General features: G+C 44.1%; 1 protein-coding gene across 1 annotated transcript in view; it reads right to left on the bottom strand.

The window, feature by feature from the left end:
- Positions 1–8: 8 nt before the first annotated feature.
- The window catches only part of TRERF1 (transcriptional regulating factor 1), a 114256-nt gene continuing 90681 nt past the window's right edge, over positions 9–23583 (bottom strand). The window contains exons 6-18 of the mRNA XM_064164420.1: positions 21428–23052; positions 20786–20832; positions 19985–20135; positions 14460–14829; positions 13376–13436; positions 12467–12606; positions 11668–11771; positions 10403–10478; positions 4489–4577; positions 2981–3097; positions 1982–2167; positions 1202–1410; positions 9–558 (exon numbers count right to left, since the gene is read on the bottom strand). Coding sequence (XP_064020490.1) covers positions 237–558; positions 1202–1410; positions 1982–2167; positions 2981–3097; positions 4489–4577; positions 10403–10478; positions 11668–11771; positions 12467–12606; positions 13376–13436; positions 14460–14829; positions 19985–20135; positions 20786–20832; positions 21428–22786 — 3231 coding nt within the window. The 5' untranslated portion in view covers positions 22787–23052 and the 3' untranslated portion in view covers positions 9–236. The remainder of the gene's footprint in view (positions 559–1201; positions 1411–1981; positions 2168–2980; positions 3098–4488; positions 4578–10402; positions 10479–11667; positions 11772–12466; positions 12607–13375; positions 13437–14459; positions 14830–19984; positions 20136–20785; positions 20833–21427; positions 23053–23583) is intronic.

The raw sequence follows: 23583 nt of genomic DNA, 5'->3' as shown, positions 1-23583 counted from the left end.
GAAACACCTTATAAAGAATATTTGCACCAACTATTTATTTTTTTACCCCAAAACACAAATTAATTAAAAAAAATTAAAAAGGGGGAAAAAGCAGATTTCTTTTTCTAGACCTGGATAAAAGAATTATCATTTTCAACAGGTAGTTTACAATCAGTGGGGAATAAACAAGCAGTCCAGGTTTCCTGACTGATCCATTCAGGCTGTGCTCAGTAGCTGTCTTTATCAAATGACTTTATTTACAACTCAGCATCATCCTGCAGTAGATCAGCATCTTCATCGTCCAATAAAAGGTCAGCATCCATGACTTCATTTTCTTCCATGACATCACCCAGCTCCTGAACAACATCATCGTCAATGTCACTGACATTTTCAACGTGTTTAGCCAAACTCATGTGATCCAGAGGGATCAAACTATGCCCAACTGGCCCAGTAGTTCTTGCAATAGTGGCTGCCATTTCTGCTGCTACAGCAGCTTTCTGAGCCTTCTGCCTCTGATGTTCTTCTTGTTGTCTGTGAGTCTTCATATGAGCATTGCGGCTTTTGATTTTGAAAAATACCCTAAATATTAAAGGAGGATAGAAAAAAAAAACACAGATAAAAATGCATTGCTTTTGATGAAGTGAGCCAAAAAAGACTCAACAGCCTATCAGTACATTTGCTTCCTTGTTCTAAAATAGAAGTCAGTGAAGTCTGCGATGCCATGGTGAGAATTTCAGGGACAGACTACCAGATTTATACATCCTGACAGTATCAAAATGGCCTACTCCAACTCTGATGGAGGTATTTTGTAGCTCACATATCTTCTTTAGTATCTGCACAAACCAGTTCGTCCTGTACTTAAGTTTCACAGCAGTTTTACACAACAGAGAAAAAGTAAAGGAATCCCACGTTAGGGTGGGCAAACTCAAGTGCATAAAGAGAGAGAAAGTTTCCCACTGTCACGGGAAGACCTGTGAGGAAGCAGGAAGGGCAATTATCAGATAGATAAATTCTAGCACGTTAAGTGGATTCAATAAAGTTGTGGTAAATACTGCAAGAGAAGCATCCCAAGTGTCACAAGCAGACCAGCATTTTGGGAAGAGGACATGTCTTGCAGTGGCGAACCCTTCTTTTGGAAACATCAGAGCAAATCCAACATTGCTCATTTGGAATATAAATAGACAAGTGGGATGCAACACTGCAGACTTTCCTGTTCACTTACTTGCCACACTCCTTGCAAGGAAATATTGTGGTTGGGTCGGTTTCACCGCTCGTTGTGCTGTGGGCAGGTGAACTTTTGATGGAGCAGTATCCGCTCTGCGTACCAGATTTCTGCTTAGCGCCTGGAATGGTGCAGCGTGGTTTGGTCACCTGGCTCGTACCGCCGTGAATGCGAGCGTGCCCATTTAGTGCTTGTCGGGAGCTGAACACCTGAGAGGAAGGAAGGAAGGAAGGAAAAAAGTGTCTAAAAACCCCAAGAAATGCTGCACTCAAACGGGAACTGAAAAGAGAAGCACAATGGATGCATTTTACAATGAACAACTGCACGCATCTAGTATGCACAATCTACTTGGCCAAATGCTGCTTCCTCTTAGCTGTATCCCACTGGAGTTAGAGAAAGTCATAAAAAAAGCAAGCAGAGAGTTCTCCTATTACTACAGTTATGCACCAGAAAGGTAATCAGAGCTGCGACCATGTTGTATCAATTAGAAATACTGTATCTCAGGATTCAGTTTATGTACAGATCAGGAACAGAATCACAGAATGCTTTAGGTTGGAAGGAACCTCAAAGATCATCCAGTTCCAACCCCGTGCCATAGGCAGGGACACCTCCTACTAGAGCAGGTTGCTCAAGGCCTCATCCAACCTGGCCTTGAACACCTCCAGGGAGGAAGCACTGACAACCTCCCAGGCCCAGAATAGTCTAAAACTCTGGTTTCCACAATCACCATTCCCTAGCATATAACCCCTCCCTGCTTTTATGGATACCAAACACACGTACAGCACCACAATTTGGCATTTCACAGATGAAGGACGAAGAAAGTGACAGACTGTGAAGGGCAGGCAGATCTATAGGTCCAACAAGGGGGATAGTTGGTGGGTCAGGAGACTTCTGCATTTCCCTTTCTTCCTTTCTATCTTCTTCAATCTCCTCATCTTCCTCCAACACCTCTTCTTCTCCGCTTGTCTGAAATAGACAGCATAGTTAAACAAAACTACACAAGCGGTCAAAGACATGCAGTACTAAACAGCAGGACAGACAGTACTGGAGCAGCATGGTGCTTAAAGACTTCTTCAAGGTTGCAGTGTTTTTTCCCCCATCCTGAAGGAACTTCTGAGCTTGCTGGAACTATCATCCCTTAATGGACAAACTACAGTTTATGAAGCTTGACTGCAGTGCTCAAAATATCCTCCACCCCCTGATCTAATTGGGGATGTCCCTGCTAGCTGCAAGAGGATTGGACTAAATAATTTCTAAAAGTGCCTTCCAACCCAGTGCATTCTATGATTCCACCTGTATTGCAGAGCTGTGGCTCCTAGAATCGACAGATGCCAAGGTGCAGCACTCTTCTCCAGCTGTTAGAAGGGCAAAGTATGCTACATACACAGTCAAATTAAATGGTTCAAAAAACCCCCAAACCCAAACAACAACAAACATCTCTGAAGACTACTCTCAGACCACTGGTTATACAGATCTTACACACCAAGAATTGCATTGCCAGTCTGCATAACTAGAGCTGCCTTTAGAAACAAGCAAAGGTACAGGAATGATTTATAGTTTTACCTCCTTCATCAGTAGCAAAACTTATCGTTGCTGGACCAAAGTTAGGTAATTCACTAATCAGAATGCCTTTGTGTTACTAGGGTCCAGGAACACACAGCCTTGGTGTAATGGAGGTCACAGAATGCTCCTGCAGAGCACGACAGAGTGGCCCTGTCTAGTGGAAAGTGTTCCTGGCCTTGAGCAACCTGGTCTAGAGGAAGGTTCTTTGAGACTTACCAGGCATTCCTCCTCTCTTTTTTTCTCTAAGCGTGTTCTGTGCTTCCGACCCAAGCGCAAGATTTTTTTCCAGGTATAGTAGTATTCCACACACTGTGCAACTGTCTTAGACTTAACCTGTAGTGAAATAATTGCAGAAGTAATCCAATCTCAGCATTTTGCTTTAATTCAAGACAACGTTAGCTTATTCAGAGAGGCAGGCTTTAGTTCTCAAACGTTCAAATGGAGAAAATAAAAAGCCAGCTTGATTACAACAGCAATATTCTTGCAGAGTATTTTTTTGTAGTTGAGGTTTTCCAGTCAAATTTCTGTTGACTATTTCAGCTTCAGTACATTTCTCTGGGATTCTCTAGACTTTGGTTAGAAAATGACTGCCTACATACTTTTGTAATTCAAGTGTACAAACATCACTGAGAGATCCAGGAATTAAGACTTGGTTCCTATAAACCCAAACGTTTTTCAACATCTGAGCTAACAAGTAAGGTATTCTGCCCTGATATTTATACTCCTTGTATTTCCTGCTCTGTGGCAGAACATGACAATTAAGCCCAAACATATCCTCTCTTTATAAACAGGTTTCAACTCTTCCTGGCACAAGGCTTAATGTCATTGACTCAGGTACTTTTTAAGAAACTGCCAGAGAACACTAAATGATAGCAGGGCACTGCATTTGCCCCACACATGGAATGTCCTGACTTGGATTCCAGCAGTGAAAACTGTTACATATAATAACAAGAGCAAAAGATTTTGATTTATTTGTTTTGTTACTGGTGCTGCAGATGCATGCATAGGTACACCAAATGGAATACCCCACTGCTGGCTGTGTACCTGCATCAGGAACAGTGTGGCCAGTAGGTCAAGGGAGGTTATTCTTCCCCCGCACTCAGCACTGGTCAGACCACACCTTGAGTACTGTGTCCAGTTCTGGGCCCCTCAATTCAAGAAGGATGTTGAGGTGCTGGAACATGTCCAGAGAAGGACAACAAGGCTGGTGAGGGGCCTGGAGCACAAATCCTATGAGGAGAGGTTGAGGGAGCTGGGCCTGTTTAGCCTGGAGAAGAAGAGGCTCAAGGGTGATCTTATTACTGTCTACAACTACCTGAAGGGGCATTGTAGCCAGGTGGGGGGTGGCCTCTTCTCCCAGGTAACCAGCAATAGAACAAGGGGACACAATCTCAAGTTGTGCCAGGGTAGGTATAGGCTGGATATTAGGAAGAAGTTCTTCACAGAGAGAGTGATTTCCCATTGGAATGGGCTGCCCAGGGAAGTGGTGGAGGCACCGTCCCTGGGGGTCTTCAAGAAAAGCCTGGATGAGGCACTTAGTGCCATGGTCTAGTTGATTGGATAGGGCTGGGTGATAGGTTGGACTAGATGATCTTGGAGGTCTCTTCCAACCTGGTTGATTCTATGATTCTATGATAACCCTGTCTTGGCACTTGAGGGAAAAATTGAATGGAACAGAATAGAGCAAATGGAAGAAACAATTGAGAGAATAGAAGTAACGTTACCATTTTCTGTACAAAACCAAAATCTTTGCTGTAGGTGGACAATGCCTCTTTGAACAGCCTCCTTTCTTGATGTGTCCATTTGTCAGAGCCTTAAAAAATAAAAAGGACCCAATTAAAAAAGAAAAAGAGCCAATAACAAACCCCCACCATCTTTCTGTTGGTGTTAGCATCTGAAACAAAAAACGGAAAACCCTGGACACATGTTTGCCACCCAAATGTGTCTCCACTAACTCAGACCCAGAGTCCATCTAACCAGCATTTGGTCTCTAGCACAGGTCACAGGCAGTTGCCAAGGAAACAGATCAGGGCAATTATTCCTAACCGCTGACCACTTTCGGTGCAGGCAATTTCCTGAGTCTACTGCAATCTGCTTATTTAGTAACTATCATTCTAAGTGTCTTTCCACCAGTTAAACTTCTTGCACCCAAGCCATCTTTTGCTGAAGAGTTTCACAAAGCAGCAGACCCTCCAGATGAAAAGCCACCTTGTTTTTGTTGTTTCCTGGCTCCTAGTGACTTTGTGAGGTGGATTGGGAACTGGTTAAAGGAAAGAAGTCAGAAAGTTGTGGTCAATGGGACAGAGTTTAGCTGGAGGCCTGTAACCAGTGGAGTCCCTCAGGGGTCAGTACTGGGACCAGTTATGTTCAATGTATTCATTAATGACTTGGATGAGGGCATGGAGTGCACTGTCAGCACGTTTGCTGATGACACCAAGCTGGGTGGAGTGGCTGAGACACACCAGAGAGCTGTGCTGCCATTCAGAAAGACGTAGACAGGCTGGAGAGTTGGGCAGGGAGAAATTAGATGCTTGAGCGTGTCCAGAGAAGGGCGACGAGGCTGGTGAGAGGCCTCGAGCACAAGCCCTACGAGGAGAGGCTTAGGGAGCTGGGGTTGTTTAGCCTGGAGAAGAGGAGGCTCAGGGGTGACCTTATTGCTGTCTACAACTACCTGAAGGGTGGTTGTGGCCAGGAGGAGGTTGCTCTCTTCTCTCAGGTGGCCAGCTCCAGAACAAGAGGACACAGCCTCAGGCTGCGCCAGGGGAAATTTCGGCTCGAGGTGAGGAGAAAGTTCTTCCCTGAGAGAGTCATTAGGCACTGGAATGGGCTGCCTGGGGAGGTGGTGGAGTCGTCGTCCCTGGGGCAGTTCAAGGCAAGGTTGGATGTGGCACTTGGTGCCATGGTCTAGCCTTGGGCACTGTGGTAAAGGGTTGGACTAGATGATCTGTGAGGTCTCTTCCAACCTTGGTGATACTGTGATACTGTGATACTGTGAAATTGAATGAAATTCAACAGGGGCAAGTCTAGATTTGTGCACCTGGGAAAGAAAAAACCCAGGGACCAGTATAGGTTTGGAACTGACCTGCTAGAGAGCAGTGAAGGGAAGGAGGACTTGGGAGTCCTGGTGGATGGAAGGATGGACATGAGCCAGCAATGTGCTCTTGTGGCCAGGAAGGCCAATGCCATTCTGGGCTGTATTGGAAAGACTATGGTTAGTAGGTCAAGGGAGGTTCTGCTGCCCCTCTACTCTGCCCTGGTGAGGCCTCATCTGGAGTATTGTGTCCAGTTCTGGGTCCCCCAGCTCAAGAAGGGCATAGAACTGCTTGAGAGAGTCCAGTGCAGAGACACAAAAATGATTAAGGAGGTTGACCTTAAAGCAGCCTTCCAGTACCTGAAAAGAGCCTAGAAAAAAAATGAGAAGTGACTTCTCACGAGGGCTTGTAAGGAAGAGAGGGAATGGAGCTCGAAGAAGGAAAATTTAGAAAGAAATTCTTTAAGGTGAGGGTGGTGAGACCGAGGGGAGGTCATGGATCCCCTGTCCCTAGAGGTGTTCAAGGCCAGGCTGGATGAGGCCCTGAGTGACCTGGCCTAGTGGAGGGTGTCTCTGCCCATGGCAGTGGGGTTGGGACTGGATGATCTTTAACATCCCTTCTGACCCAAACCATTCTCGTAACCTCATATGTAAAAGTTGTTTCGCTTATTCCCACATATGTCACCTCACATTCAGCTATGTGCAAGTTCATCTATCCTTTTTCTCTTTAGACAGCAAGGCTTGTAGGGTCCTTTTGCAGCTCTTCACTTGACTTGAGGTAAGATACTTAAATCTTTTGTGACAGAAATCACAAGTAGATAGAGACTGCAGCAATGTGCAACATGCACAATGTGCTTTCTGATCATTTGATGGAAGCATTATATTCAACTTCCAAATATTGTTATTCTGTGTTTGTTTCACCAGCCTAACTGCCCATGAAAATGTAAAATCAACATTTAAATTGAAATGAATTTGTGCTTCCTCAGTATTACTCAAACAGAATGAACAAAGGATTGCTCTGCTGCATCAAAGCAGTGCCCTGTTTGTTAAGAATGGGCAGCATTGCACACGTTAAAGGAAGGATATGAAAGAAGCCACGAATCAGATGTCTTTGAAATGACCTTGGCAGGGAGGTTGGACTCAACGATCTCTGGAGGTCCCTTCCAACCTCTAAAGTTCTGTGATTCTGTGACCTACACAGAAGTGGGAAGATTTCTACTTCAGTCTGAGTTTCTGAGCCACCTGAAACTTTTATCAGAATAAATGGCTAATATTCCTGCCAACGCTACCGTTCTGCATACAAATGCCTGCCGCTGCAGTGAATTCAATTAACTCGGGCTCGGCACCGTGCACGGTACTGAACTCCACGGGTTACTTATGGCCATTAAAGGAAACTATTAACAGCAAACGGTCTTTACTTTTCAGTGTCAGTTTCCAGGCTCACAAGCTTACAGCTGCTATCTCACTGATCTTCTGCATGTTGCAAACCACAGCATTAACTTGTCTGTAACTGTTTTCTGCAGGCTTTTCTAGTACTGGATATAAGCATGCATTAGTTATTTCCACAGAGACTTACACTAAAGCTCTCTTAAGCAGCAGAGAAAGGCACTGGCTTCAAGCCACAAGTTTTATTTATTCTGTTATCACCTGAAAGATCTTTTCACTGTCACACTGCCTTAGATTTTTCCCACTCTGAACCAGCACCATTCCCTTCTTGCATTTAGCCTCTCTTTGCAGAGTGGTAAACACACTGATTCAGTCCAGAAGCCTGCTTTACCATGCCAAAAGAAAACTTTAAAAAGCATGACAACACCAAAAGAGAGGGTTTTCATTTTCAGCAACCTCTCTGGTCATCTTCTATTGCCTCTACCCCACCACCTTGAACAAAATAAAATCACAGGCCATTTCCAAAACACTGATTTTCTTGTACACCTGTGGAGGATTCAGACCTTACAGGGTTTCCCCAATAGCTGTGGTATTTGCAGAGACCCTTATGAGATTATACGGGTTAATTAGAAGTAACCTAATTAATAGAATAAATCTTGTGTAGGAAAAGAAACAGAAGAAAAGCTGTTTTTAACTCTGGTTGCTGGGAAACCGTTTTTGCTCTTGTTAGCTTGAGGGAGATATAGAGAACGTGTATTGAGAGATATCTGCAATGCAGCAAGAAAGAATTTTGGACTTTGGAATACAGATAAAATTCTAAAGCTGGTCTTTGTTTTGACCTTCAATCTACATTTTGTTTTACCTGCTATATTGTTAACTGACTATAAATATCTCCTACAATTTCCCAGGGGCTTTGGGCCCAAAATGGGGGTTTCAAGGGGGCTGCACCTATAGAGAGGGAGTTCTCTTCTGCTGTGGTTCAAACAGATAACATACGCTGGACCTGACCCACACCCTATGTACAAGAAGTTTCTGGACTGCCTGAAGCACACAAGAGACCCTCTCTCTAACAATTCTTGCTACAGGAGAACTTCAGACCTGAGAAATTCCACTGCTCAAATGAAAACAATTTCATTCTTTGCAACTGTGCTCCTCTTGTATTAGATATGCATTCCCCTTCTCTTCCATAAAACACCATCTTAACAGATGGCAAGCAGTAAGACAGAGATTAGGGTGCTCTTCCAAGCAGCCCTGGGTTAGCATGTCCAGCTCTCTTGGCACACAGTGGAAAAGGCTTAAGTTTTCCAGCTTCCCTCACAGACCAACAAATTTCAAAGGTGAGCTATTGGCCTGTACTCTCATTTGGGGGCAATGCTAAGGACAAGTCTGGATCAGGGCATACTGCTCTGTTTTGGTCTATGTCACCTTTAAATGTGGTAGTGCCTGAGAGCTGTGATTTCTGACTACGGAGCAGAAAGCCCAAAAGGTTGACCCAAACAAATGGGACTTGAACTTACACTAAGCTATTCATGTAGTAGATCATGACAAATTCCCCTGTGCCTCATCTGTCTGGCTGCCAATCATATGATTCAAGAGCTGCTACGTGGTGCTAGAGTGTGGCTATTGATATAAGTTGCAACCACATGCTGCATTCTAGAGCATTAGTAAATAATGCTTTGTCTTGTTATTTTATGATACTTAAACTCAGACTACTGAGATTTTGTTTCATGCTGTGATAAGCAAAATCAAACTTCATTTCCTGCTTAAGAAATAGTGATACACTTATGTCCAGAGGTTTCAGTGCGAACTAAAAAGGATTAGCACCACCTTATGTGAAAGATTCAATAAAACAGTCTTTTCTGGCTCCTTCCTGCCTCTCAATAGAACACTTTCTGGAAATACTGTGAAGTTGATTCAGTAAAGACTGTTTTACTCCTCTGCCACGCAGGCAGAAATTTCTGATCTGATAATTAGGTCACTCACTGAGGACGAGGCTGCTGGGAGTTCTCAGCTTTCTTCTCTCATGCCCTGGACTGTCTCACACATGATTTGGTATCATTTCTTCAGAAAAAAAGACCTGGTCAAAGTTCCTGGCTGATGTCCTCCTTGTCCATTCGCCCCCTTGTCCACCTTTAGGCACTGTGACAGAGCTGTTGTCTAGAGCCTAGGCATCTCCCCAAACAAGACTCATAAACCCAATCTTCACATTTATTCACTCTCACTATCAGCTGCCATCAAACATGTTTCTGTTCTTGTTCTCAGGCCAAGGGGTCAAGCAGTGGTTTTACCAAAGAGTCATTGTTACTTAGGAGTCTTTCCAGTGAGCTGCAACAGCCAGGAAGTAGCTTGCCTCTATACTTACATCATATTCTGACTGTAACTGGAAATGAATATGTGATCCTGGACATTGTGATCGACTGACCACCAGTAGATTCTTGGCCTGTTTCCCCTTGGGCATAAACTAGAAAGAAAGCTGTCAGTCTCTTGTCTAAAACCCTGCTCTGTGCATCCAAGCAGTTATTAGCTACTATGAAGCATTAAGCAGTAAGATGGAGGGCTACGAGGGAGAGATTTGCCATCTATGCTCAGATGATAGTCCAACAGCTTAACACCACCTTGTGTATTTCACAGGGCACTTCCACTCCATCAAATGCAGTTTTTGCTGTGTTTGTTAAAGAAGTCACCAAGACCTGTTTCTTTTTGACTAGATCCACACAATGAGAGGCTCTGCATTCAACACTGAGATAGAGTTATAACACTGCCTCTTTGAAAGGACTGCTTTTGATTATCATATTCACTTATGCACCATCACCTCTGAAAAGCAAGGCACGACGGCAGATGTTTACATCACAAAATTAAGATCTTACTGCTAGTAAATGATAGTGTACAAGGAGCAGCAGTTTAAAAAAGGAGACTGCCAAATTAAGTTTCAGTTTTAAAGAAGAGGAGGGAATTACTCAAGACAGTTTTAAATCAGTAGAACCCTACACAGCAACATGAACACAAAGTTTCTGGTACATCATCAGTTAGGTAAAAAACTGCCAAAATTGTAACAAAAGGCTCTAGAAGTACCACTCAGCAGTGCCCACATCACCTCTCTATGACACGTTGCCATCCCTGCAGCAGACAGCAGAGAGCGCAATGTGATCCCACGCTCTAGCCTGGGATGCCAGCCTTGGGCACCAAGCCCCAGCAGACACGGAGGTCCCAAGGAAACTTACCGGCATAGTGGTAATTTGCCAAAGGATGACACTTCAATCTCACTGGCTTTCTCAACAGCAGCTTCTCAAGAGCAACCTACAGGAAAAAATCAGGGGGAAACAGAACTAGCAAATGCCATTAGCTGCTGCATATAGCCACGTTTAGAAGACTGCTTGGTACTATGATATGAATTAATATTCTCCCTTTTTTCTTTTCTGTCATAAAAGTCACATCAAATTCTTCCAAGGCCCATTAACACTGTACCTCACACAAGAGCACCTAATGCACACCTGTCCTGCTTTAATTAGCACAAATGTGGCTATTACTTAGTGGCTTCTAGCACTTCCCTCCCTTCTGCTTGCCACATACAAGCATGTTTATAGTGTTTGATTTGATGGTGTTAATTAATACTGTTTAGTGGTTAGTTTGATGGCATTAATATTTATAACATTAAGTCTTTTGCTATATCTCTTTAGGTCAACATCTGTCAGGCATGACGGCAAGTGCATTTAATCCTCCTTGCACCAGGAAGACAGATGCTTTGCAGATCCCTAGAACTTGTCACCTGACAATGCAAGCCCCTCTGTGCAGTACACATTCTGACAGTAAGTTCACTCACCTGTCTCAGACCCCTCAGATACAGCTAATAGAGCCTAAAGAAACTGGGACACAAGCTAAAACCCACTGTATTAGATAATCCTGAGAGATTCATTCCAGTCCTGTGTTCTCTTGTATTTTGTTTTAAATTATCCTTCCAGGAACTTGTCTCTCCCTAACACTGGGCAAAAAAATGGATGTTTTGCCCTAGTTAATAACATTCTCATCATTAAACTAATGCAAATATTTTAAATGCATTATTTATGTGAGAACTGTGTGCAATTACCTCACAGTTCTGAACAAATAAGTAGATGTGATTGCTGCTACAAAGGTTTCTTTAAGGGCGAGAAGAGGACTAAGCTCTCTGTGACCAGATATAAAGCTTGTAAAATACTAAGGCTGTAGCAAGCACTGGAAGACATTCAAAATCCCAAGGCTATAAACTAAGTAATCTTATCTACATGAAATATACAGCAAGCCTTCAGAGAGGCTCTGCTTTGAAATTTAAATGTATTAAAGAATGAACGGGAAAAGTCATTCCCCGAAATTATTACAGGATTTTTAAAGCATCACAGTGAATCAATCAGAAATCTCTTTTTTATACAACCATATGTAAATCCATTTAATAAAGCATGCTAATTTATCTGCAGAAGAGGATAATATCTCCCCTTTCAGCTCCTTATCTTACCATAATATCTCCTTTTGCTTCAAAGAGAGAGTGCAAAGCGTATTCTGAGTTAGTTCCTCCACCAGGTAACACACTGGAACAGCTCATATTTAGAAGGTCTTCCACTGTCAGAAACAAGTCAACATTTCACTGCTCATACAGTAGCCTGCCACTCACACATCCAGAGCCAAAGACTGCACTGCCACTCAGACAATGTAGTTCAGGTCAGCAGCTTTCACACTCTCCCTCCCCGGCACCTCATCTCCTGGTTTTAGGATCACTCACTGAAGAAGGGACATGATAAAATTTGCAGAGCTCATCATTGGGATGGGCTGAGCTAGCGCAGAGCCAGAGATCCATCTGTGAGGGAGTGGATGGCACAGGCCAGTGACGTGGCTCTGACTAGAAGGCTCTAGCCAGGCTAGAAAAATAGAAATGAACCATGCTGGAAGCAGGAACAAACCGTTGCAGGCTGGTAGAAGCCACTGAGCCCATCACAGTTCCTCTCGGTTACGATCCCAGGACAGACACAGGAGTCATCATCTGCCTCACATCTGTGAGCTCTGTTCTTACCAGGGCCGTTCAGACCCTCAAAAACATCCCACTTCCAAGCAATGATCTTTGCCCCTTGGCAGCCAGAAAGCAATTCATCCAGACTTCACTTTTATGTGCCACGACATGCAGTTCTGGTCTCTTGCTCTGCATTTTCAGTAAGTAATACTCTCAGACATTTTGAAGAGTATACACATGATAAATCAATGTGAATTTCTTCAGCAGGTGCTGGCTGATTAAGAGCTTCTAAAATGGCAAGTGACTGTACCTCTTTGTTGGAAGACTTTGTTCTCCAGTTCTGGCCATGGTTTCCAGACCAAAGTAGCCTTATGCACATCTTTCTCCATTAGCAATCTGTTCTGCAGCTCAGGAATATCAGCCTGGAACCTGGACCCAATATTGATTCGTCTATAAAAACAAATAAGTATTCAACTACACGACATGCAGAAAAAAACCCAGAAGTCACATTAGTGCTCCCTTTGTTTCCAGCAAAATTTCTATTATGCTGGAGTGGCAGGAAATTGTGTCAGATTGCTTTATGCAATGCTTTACTCTCAGTGGGAAAAGTATTTTCAGTATCAGAGAGAACTGATCTGGGGGAAAATGAAAATCTCAATATGTAATATAAACTAGACTCAATCATCATTCCTTACAGACAACTCAAACTATCCCACATGGGTGCTGACTAGCAAAGAGCCTAGGTGCTGGAAACAATCACTTTCTGTTCCATAGAGAACAGCACTCCTCAGCAGAGAACACAAAGACAGGTTACTGTTGAGGAACAATCCTGTTTGCAGTCTGTCCCAAAGAACCTACCAGTTAACACCCCTCCAACACTCCAGTTAATGTATCTATATACATATCTATATATAAATGAAAGCAAGCATGCTAGATATTAACTCACAACTCTCTTCTCAGTGATCACCAACCATTGTTTCATCTTCAGTGCCTCCCATCAAGCCCCTCCTAGCATTTTTGAACCATGATTATCTACGTCTCCCACAGTCATTTTGCTCCCAGTGTCCTCACACACCATCCGAGTAACCTTAAACACATCCATCTCAACACAATTTCAGGCAGCTAAACATTATCTGCCTTGTTCAAAGCACTTTATGCCACACAGTCTAGGCTTGAGGTAGTCTATAAAAGCAGACAAAAACAGTATTGTTTTTCTTACGGTTCAACAGTCTGTTCTCCAGGCCCGGGTGTCACTGGAACAACACTTCCATCAATACTATCTGAAACAGAGATTGGAGTTTGAGTTTAAAAGGGTATTTTGGTAGCAACTGCATCTCTGATGATGCTCCACCTCCCAGACAGCATTGCCTCCTCCATATTAAAATCGACATTGCTCCATTCTATTAAGCAAAAATTATACTGTTTCTGACTAAATATGGATAAATATTTGTAAATAAAAAGGCAAATAATAAATCAATCAGTAAAAATCATCTTAAGAGCACAGAAAACACTGTCCTACCTGGAAGGGGATGACAAAAATGGGGCTTGAGAAAACTGCTGGCAGTCAATGTGTGCAGAGCACCTTTGCTCATGGAGAGCTGAGCCTCAGAGGATGCAATGCAGCTCTTTAGAGCTTAGGGGTGTTATATGTCATGAAGCCAGAGTCCTCTCTAGCACCAAAACAACTCGGGACTGAATGATCTTGGAGGTCTTTTCCAACCTGGTTGATTCTATGATTCTAAGGGTAAATTGTCACAGGTAACAGAAATGTCCTAATTTGCAAAGTTTTCTCCCTCCCCGGTCATGTATGATTAGCCAGCTCTTCTTCTGAAGCACAACAAACCAGGTGAACCCATGGCCTTTTCTCTCTACTTTGTAAGGCCCAGATGTAACAAGAAGCATGATGGTCGTTTCTGGAGGCAGATCACATTGACAAATGCTTCATTCACTGGTTAGACTCCTCTTTTCACTTCATGTTTTAATACCTCCTCTACAAAATCCAAGGCAAAAACCCTGACCAGATGGAGTTTGTCTAGTTGATTAGACAGGGCTGGGTGACAGGTTGGACTGGATGATCTTGGAGGTCTCTCCCGACCTGGTTGAGTTTGTCTAGTTGATTAGACAGGGCTGGGTGATAGGTTGGACTGGATGATCTTGGAGGTCTCTCCCGACCTGGTTGATTCTCTGATTTTCCTGTGTAGTATCACAATCAGCCATGCATGCAAGCACACACAAAACCCACCACTGTGGTAACACCAGAAGAGAGGACAGTGGTATTTACTGTGTACCATCATAATACTTACTAGAGCGACACAGGAGCACCCGTGGAGTAGGTGTCAGTGGAGTAAGTGGCAGCTGAGTGTGCGAGGTGCTGTGAGAGGATGTGATAACACTGCTGAAGAGACCAGAGCCTTGCCGCACCGGACTAAGCATTGGTGGTGGAGTGTAGGGGGGCAGCTCGTGCGTCCGGTCTAGCAGATGATCCCCAAGAACACGAGGAGAGCGGAGCTGACTCTGGTACAGGGTGGCACCAGAGTGGGACATGCTGAAGTTGAAGGAAGGAGGAGGTATGAAGAGAGGTTCAGGTCTATGTCGATACTTTTTCTTGTCCTGCAGTGGTTTGAAGTTTTCTTCCAATTTTACAGCACTTTGATGAAGCTTTTTGCTGATTTCCTAAATGAAAACATGCAGAACCTCAGTATTTAGACATGTGTCAATGTGGTTTGCACACAACTCCCTACAGCTTAGGGCAACAGCCACGGAAAAGCTCTATCTACCACCAGGCAGTGCCACCGTAGTAAGTCAGGTCAGTACATTATCTGGTGCTACATGGAAGCCTCAGGGAAGGAGGAAAAAAAACAGTGCAAATAAACCCTCACCCTCTCTCAGTAAGCCCTCTGGGTCAAGGTAGGGCTGAGCCACAGGCATGGAGAGGCTGCTGCCAGCTTTTGAAGATGCAGGAAACAGCTCTCCCAGGCCTTGTCTCCCTCACCCTTTTTCAGCTCCACCCGAACAGCCTGGGCACTTCGATTTGCACTGCACACACAGGCCACTGGAGGTTACTTCGTTAGCCAGTCACAGTTTATTAGAAACTTTATGTGAGGTATTTTTCAATGCATTTATTTTGTTTGACTAAGAAGGACACATGAGCTCAGAGAAATTACTGCAGTACTCAGCAGCATGCAAGGAAAAAAAAAGTAATAAATTCAAATTCTTTGCCTCTTATCACTACATTCCCATCAGCTTGAGCACAGTCCAGCTGCAACAAATCCTGAACTTAACTCTCCTCTTTCCTTGAAGGAAAAAGGGTAGGAGATGGCCATTTGGGAGATTCACACACTGTAATGTACCCAGAATTTTAGAATATGAATGTTAAAAATAACTTAACTAGAAATTCCTACAGTCCACAACAGCAGAAGGCACAGAATTTGTTTTTTTTCAGGGGGGTAAGGTTGTTAGGGGTTTTTTGAGGGGAGCAGGGGAAAGGAGGAAAAATCAGGTTCTCAGGTTGTACTTTAAGAATGCTAAGAACACAGAAGCTGGTTGATGAACACAGATTTAAACATTGCTCAGGTGTTCAGGTTCTAGATCTTCTTTAGGATAAACTTAGTGGAAGAAAAAGTTTGACAGAGGGTTGCTCCACGGTGTCTCTACAATCTGGTAAACTCCACTACTACATAAAGTAAATGACTCCAATCTATGTTTAGACAACATACAACTTTAAACCATGGGTGGTTCTTGAGAATCACATTCACCCAATAAAAATCACATTAAAGGAGTATTAGCATTGTCACCCTTTATCCTTTACATTAATGCGTTCCAGCTTGCAGAAATGTTTTTGATTACAGAGGTCCTGTCCTCTCTGTTAAATCATGGCTGTATCCTCTGTATCCTCTCCAACAGCTGTTGACATTTTTTCTTTCAAAATAACAAAAAAAAAGTGTTTTCTTTTTGCAGGAAAAAAAAATGCAGCCTTATGGGAAATTTTGTTGATAACAGACATTCAGAACAATGAAAGGGTGAGGGTTACCTGTACCTACTGACATACTCCATCAGAATGGCAAACTTAAGAGAAAGGGGAAAACAATCCTAATGAAAGACAAAACAAAACCAAAACCCCAACCAACAAACAGAAACAAAACCTAAAAGCTTCCCAGATCAAATCCTTTAAAGGCTCATTTTGTTCTGCTCTTTCACATTAAAAGAGCTGGTACACCTTTCTCGCTGATATAAAGCAAACTAACCCAACAAAACAGCATCCTATACGCTTTGAACTGCTATGCTGCTTCACCTACAGCAGACCTTAGCCTCAGCATGGTTATGCCCACATTATTTTAAAGAAAGATGACATTGAATATTAAAGGAAATGATGATGTCTGGTCTAAGAGCTCTCACTTTGCTGAAGGTTCCAATTCACATTATCCAAGACTGAATGCATCTTTGGGAGCCTTGCTGCTGCGCCTTGACAGATCCTGGTAGACCATTTGATTTGCCATTGGAATGGGCTGCCCAGGGAGGTGGTGGAGTCACTGTCCCTGGAGGTGTTGAAGCAAAGCCTGGATGGGGCACTTAGTGCCATGGTCTAGTTAATTGGCTAGGGCTGGGTGCTAGGTTGGACTGGATGAGCTTGGAGGTCTCTTCCAACCTGCTTGATTCTATGATTCTATGACACTGACTGTGAGCTTCAGCTTCACCATCTTGTAGCCTTGATGAATACTTAGTTTCTGCTGTTTGAATTCACTCTGTTTCATGGAGCCTTTCTGGACATCTTGAAATGCAGTATAAATAAATGCAACACAGCATCAGTTCTTTGGTATTAAAAAAACACCAAGGGCACAATCTCAGAAAGAAAGAAGAAAAAACTACTTTGATCTTTGCAAGTTTCTAATGCTATAAAGATGCTCAGAGGGCTGAAGCAGCTCTGCTATAAGGACAGGCTACAAGAATTGGGGCTCTGCAGCCTGGAGAAGAGAAGGCTTTGAAAAGACTTTACAGTGGCCTTCCAGTATCTGAAGGGGGCCTACAGGAAGGCTGGGGAGGGACTACTGACAAGGTCTTGTAATGACAGGATCAGGAGGAATGGGTTTAAACTGGCAGAAGGGAGATTTAAACTGGATGTTAGAAAAGCGTTCTTTGCAGTGAGGGTGGTGAGACACTGGCACAGGCTGCCCAGGGAGGTTGTGGCTGCTCCCCCCCTGCAGGTGTTCAAGGCCAGGCTGGATGAGGCCTTGAGCGACCTGTTCTAGTGGGAGGTGTCCCTGCCTATGGCAGGGGGTTGGAACTGGATGACCTTTGAGGTCCCTTCAACCTAAATCATTCTATGATTCTATGACACTTATACAGGAGATAGCACTCAGAAGAAACTGTGTGAGTTTAGCTTGCTCTGGCAATAACAAAGACTGCAAGCATAATCTGGAGTGAATGAATGCACATTTAGCCAAACACTGGCAGATTTAATCACAGTCACTTTACATACGTTGCAGAAATACACAAGCCCAAGCCACCTACACTGATGTCTCTAGAGAAGATCTCCCACTCAGAGCTCAAGGATTCAGAAAAGACTGTCCCTTTTCTCTCTACAAATAGAAAAGAAAAGTTGTACTGCTGAGTTACAAGTTGCTGTGTAAAACCTCAGTCTGAAAGCAAGTGACTAAAAATTGTGTATTTGTTTAAATTAGTGTGCATGTCTGAAGGAAGGGTCAGGAGGAAGGTGATAAATACATGTATACCATGAATCAGCCATGATGGTATAAGCTGCCTCCTTGTTTGGCCACCAGCCTCATGGGAGAGAAAAACCATGAGAGGATGTCTTTGCATTATACACATAATACCCTATAGTACCTACACTTACACATAATACCATACAGTACTTATACTTTCTGGCAATCTATTATCATAGCATAGTCTGTAAGCATGGATTGGAAGGATCAAGCAGCACCTGATTCTACACCACAACATGAAACAAGGACTGCTTGCTCCAAGACTCTTCCAGGAAAACAATAAAGAGCATTTTCACATCTCATTCAAGTACTCATCAATTCATTGTGCTGCCTGACAATCTCAGTTTTACAAAGGAAATGAAAGCACTAAGCATACCTATTTTTCCTATACAAGAATGCCCCCAGTGATTAACCCTTAGATCTGATGCATGCAGAGAGAAAGGGAAAAATGACTTCATTGCAGAAGTCTGAGTCCACAAGCTTCATACAGGCTTAGAGCACACAATGCAAGCACTGCAGAGTGCCCTATCTTCAGCTGAAATGAGAAGCATAAATATCTGACTTAAAAATCAGGAAGAACTGCTGAGTTAAAGCAATAACAGAAAAACAAAGCAGTCTGGAAAAGGAAAACAAACAAACAAAACAAAACAAAACAGTTAGAAGATACTAAATCCCTTTGTCCTAGTGAGATAAAAGAATATCACATTCCAATTTCAAATTGTTTATTTTCAACCATAGTCTTGATTTCCAAGCAAAGGGAAAATGACTGAGGAAGAAATGTCATGATGCTACAGGCTGGTTTTAGTCATTGAGCATCATTAAGATTCCAGAAGATAATCTAGAACACAAACATTTTAGAAAGTAGTTGCACTATAAGCAAAGGGATTCAACAAGCATAGCACAGTTAGTGGCAAGAAATGCAGCACTCACAGAGGATGAGCAGGGGTTGGCCACTTTTGGACTGCATGGTGGAGAGTAAGTCATCTTCACAAGAATGGGCATCTCGTCATCTGACACAGAGTTGGCAGGCTTGTCTTTGACTGTGGCAGTGCTGGCAGAGGGCTGCGTGCTGGGCTCAGGCGACAGAAGCTTTACAGGGACAGACACTGGCATGACGATGGGTGCGAGGCTATCCACCTCTTTAGGCAGCGGCTGCTGTGGTGGTTTCTCTCCTTCATCCTGTACAGACAATTAAAGGCTTTCAGCCCGAGGGAGAGAGGGCTACTTTTGGATTGATACACTACTCCAGGTATACACTGCGGCTGAAAAGAAGTGGTCAGGGTTACAAAACATGCCACAGTGTAGCTTTCGGACCCTTGAAAGAAGGTAGGAGATCACTTATGACTCCTACATAGGATTCAGCCTCAGTGAAAAACAACCACATTAAACATCTTTACAAGGTAACTTGCAGGAGGAGAGATAAACACATGCTCTTTCTATCCCTGTGAAAAGAATTCTCCATCACCCACCTGAAAACAAAGACACAGATGATGTAACTATAGTAGCTCTTTGCTTTCTCGAGGTGTATCCTGTTAGGGCAGAATTTCTAAAATGCCCAGACAGACAAAGACTGACTGATAGGAGAAGTTACTTTGAAGCTGAACAATTCAAAACCACAATTCTGGTTTGGTATTTGTTGATACCTATAGAATTTGAACATTTGGGAAGAAAGCTGTCAAAGATTCAACAATCTTCCTCCTTCATTTAAAGCCTGGGAAGGCTTCCAATAAATAACCCTTAGTCATCTGAGTAGTCCAAATGAAAATGAGGAAGACTTGAGATGTTCCTGATATTTCTAATGTAATAAATCTGACAGGGAAAAAAGAAGTAGGTGCTCCCCATATAATTTTGTAGGGCATTTTTGTAACATGCAGAGAAGCAGAGAGGGACAAATGCTGCTCTGTCCTCCACTGCTGCCTCAGACTGTGCAGCAAGACTTCTGGCCTGCAAACTAGCAGAATTATGTGCACTTCCACTTACACAGGGCATGATGATACAAAATAGTTCTGAGAAGAACAAGCTTTGACAGCAAAGCAAAGCATGGCAAAGCAAGCAAACATAAACATGAAAAGGAGAGAGCTAAAAACTGAAGTAAAACAGACTGTTACCTGTTTGAAGTTAGGAGATGCTCTTACTCCTCCGTGTGACCTCATATGACCATTCAGAGCAGGCAAACTCTTAAACTCTTTCAAGCATACTGAACACATTAGCCTGTTCTTCGCATCAGCTCTCTCAGGAAGCATTTCTCTGTTCTGGCCACTGCTTTTAATTTCATTTTTTTTTTAGCATGGAAAAAAAAAAAGAGATGTTATGTTCCCTTCATTGCAGAAGAAGCATATTAGTCAAGGAGGGCAAAAACATTTTCTGTCTAGATGGTTACAAAGCCTCAAGTAAGCAGAGGGTGAGTGCTGAGGAGGATGCGGGCACTAACCTAGATCAGCTGCTCCCAAGAGAGGAGAGTTTTGAACACGGCATGCCAGTCAAAAGGTAGCCCTCCAGATGGAGAAGTCTGACAACATACAAGGCCTACGTAAACTGCTGCCGTGGATGAGGGCATTAGTACTTGGGCAAAATGCCTCTACTTACGGTAGACAACTGTGCTAGGAGAGGTAGGTCTCAGCCCTTCAGAAGTGAGACCTCAAGGAAAACCAGAAGATCCCTGTTGTCAAAGATGAAAATCCAAACCCATCCCTTCTCTTTGAAACCCACGATTGAGAGCAAAGTGATTTTATTGCTAGGGCAGGGGGCAGCAGTGAAAATTCAGAGAGACTTAAATTCACAAAGCACAAAACTAAAGACATTTCTAGAAGAGCAACAACTATTACCAGCCAAGAGTGTATTTCCCTCCCTCTAAACTGCAGTACTCCTTTGCATTTCTCACTCTGAAATAAAATACATTTGAACAGTACCTTTGTTCTGGGGAGAGCGGCTGCAGTCTGCCATCTGACAGTTGTGCCTGCTAGCAAAGGAGAAGGGCAAAAGAGTGGGACAGAAAGAAAGGAAAAAAATAACTGCATAGGAAATACTAATGCCTAAGTGAAGGGACTCACATCATTGTTTGCATTTTGCACATGATTTTACTCATATTAAAAGCCTCTGAGCCTTTCTATCTCTACTGAATCAGTGCCTCTGTGACGATGGCCAGGGCAAGCTTCTTTGCAACTACCTGCTCTTTGAAGCCTATGCTCAGATCCAGAAACAGGGAGCTGACTAACTCTGCTGAATCTAGCCCTCAGGGGTAAGAAATTAGCTAAAGCACTTTGTTGTAACTAACCGGGTCCCTCCTCCCCAGAATCTGAGGCGGAACTTTCCACAGCCTTTCAGGAGGGAAGCAGCAGCCCTGCAGCAGCAGCAGCTCTGTGCTACCACCAGCCTGGCCTGCAGCCAGCCCAAGGATACAGACAGAAGTCTGTTAATGCAGTTCCCCAAAACATCCTAGCGATGCCTACCACTCACATCACAACCTTCCACCTCCCCTGCAAACTTTCCCTTTTCACATCTTGCTACTCTTCCACACAACAAATCTGGCTGACCACGGAATTGTTACCTACCTGAGGCCACATAGCGCCGGGAGAGTCTTGCTGAGAGCTTTTGTTGTTCAAATGAACTCCTGAGGGTGGCAAAGGAGTTCGATGAGGGATGGCATTACCCACAGAATTAAGCTCTTGCAACGAGGGATCCTCCGTGGTCTCTGGTGGACTGAGACCAACGTGGGAATTCAGAGGTGGCACTCTGCCCTCGCTTGGATATTGCTTCTGCTGATCTTGCTGCTGCTGCAGTAAACTCTGTGGGTACAAGTGCCTGTACTGTTCATGGGGATCTTGGTAGCAATATTGAGGCACTGCTCCCAACTGGATAAGCTGCACAGGGTGACTTGTATCTTGAGAGTACTGGTGTGGCTCGTGCATAGTCTTTGGGTCAGGTTCCCTGTGATACGGAGGAAGCGGCAATTGCATCTGTTGCTGCTGCTGCTGTAACTGCTGCATGACAGGCTGGGCTTGGTAATACTGAGCTACTGGCACTGGACACTGCTGCTGCTGCCGAGTCGGCTGCTGCTGCATCTCCGGTATTGAGAGCCGCTGGTGCCCCTGCTGCGGCTGAGCGTAGTACTGAGCCTGCTGCAAGTGCTGCATTTGCTGCGGTAGGAGCTGCGGGGACTGCATTTGTTGAGCGTGCGTCTGCCTTTGCTGGAAGGCAGAATGCATCTGCATCTGCGACAAATGCTGCTGGTAGTCATAGTACAACTGTTGGTGCTGCATGACTTGCATTTGCTGCTTTTGGAGGGTACTTGCGAAACTCTGGTGTCCCTGCTGCAGCAGTGGTTGATGCCTTTGCACACTGGAAGCTACAGGTTGTTGCTCTACTGCTGGCTTCTGGGACAGCAGCTGCCTGAGCGCACCGTCACTAGAATTATCCATCACTGAAGACTCAGTGTGCAAAACCTGAGCCATGTTGTTGACTTGAATTCTCAGATTTTGGTTGGCAAACACTTGTGTAAAGGAGTCCAATTTATGCAGGACCCCACTGGTGATTTTTTGCAATCGATTTTCACTTGGTTGAGAGTAAGAATATTGGTATCCATCATGGGACTCCCCTTGCCCAAGGGGACTCCACATTGCATTTTGACTATTCAGATTGTTCCTCACTGGGACATGGTTTCCTGAGCCAGAATGTGTCCAACTGGTTTGTCTAGATGTGTCCATTGACCCATGACTTTTTGAACCTACGGGAAAAGCTATACTGTTTCTTGAATCTTGGGGAAACTGAGGGGAGAGAGGAGATGTCTGGGGAGCATCCATAACAGAGGTCCCATAGCTGTGATTTAGAGATGGAAGGGAGTTCATTTGGTGTTGTTGGTAGTACAAGTTCTCGTTGCTGTTGGCAGTTTTATACAATTGCTGGTCCCCCATTTTTGGTCACTTCTGTTCCAAACTTACAGGCACACAAACCACTGAAATCTTATGAACCCTGAGATAGCTGAGTGAGGGGAAGGGAGGGGAAGGGGAAAGAAGCTAGAATTACTTGAAAGTCAGCATGTCCATGTGCATCACAAGGACTAAGATTGCCTCCAGGCTGTCAGTAATTCCAACCTCAGACTGGACACTGCTTCACATCTTCAATAAATGGACCATAGCACAAATCCTACCCTGATCAAGAGGTCCTGCGTGCCAGGCACCTGCAGAGTAAGAGGAAGACAAAGTAAGTACTGCTTTTGTTATTGCCTCAAAGGAAACTATAAAATCTCCTACCTTGAAATACATAATCAGATGCAGAACAGTGGCATTGAGTGCACCCTCAGGAAGTTCACTGATGACACCAAAGTGTGAGGTGCAGCAGACACGCTGGAGAGAAGGGATCCATCCAGAGGAACCTGGACAAGCTGGAGAGGTGTGCCCAAGCCAACCTCATGAGGTTCAGAAAGACCAAGTGCAGGGTCCTGCATCCGGGTCAGGGCAATCCCAAGCACCAATATAGACTGTGCAGTGACTGGCTGGAGAGCAGCCCTGAGGAGAGGGACTTGGGGGTGCTGGTGGATGAGAAGCTCAATATGAGCTAGCAGTGTGCACTTGCAGCCCAGAAACCCAACCACATCCTGGGCTGCACCAAGACAAGTGTGGGCAGCAGGGCCAGGGAGGTGATTCTCTCCCTCTACTCCACTCTGGTGAGACCCCACCTGGAGTTCTGGAGCCCCTATTACAAGAGGGAT

Source organism: Pogoniulus pusillus, chromosome 25 (genome assembly GCF_015220805.1).
Source record: "Pogoniulus pusillus isolate bPogPus1 chromosome 25, bPogPus1.pri, whole genome shotgun sequence".
Taxonomy (NCBI): Eukaryota; Metazoa; Chordata; class Aves; order Piciformes; family Lybiidae; genus Pogoniulus; species Pogoniulus pusillus.
This window is presented reverse-complemented; position numbering and strand designations above follow the sequence as displayed.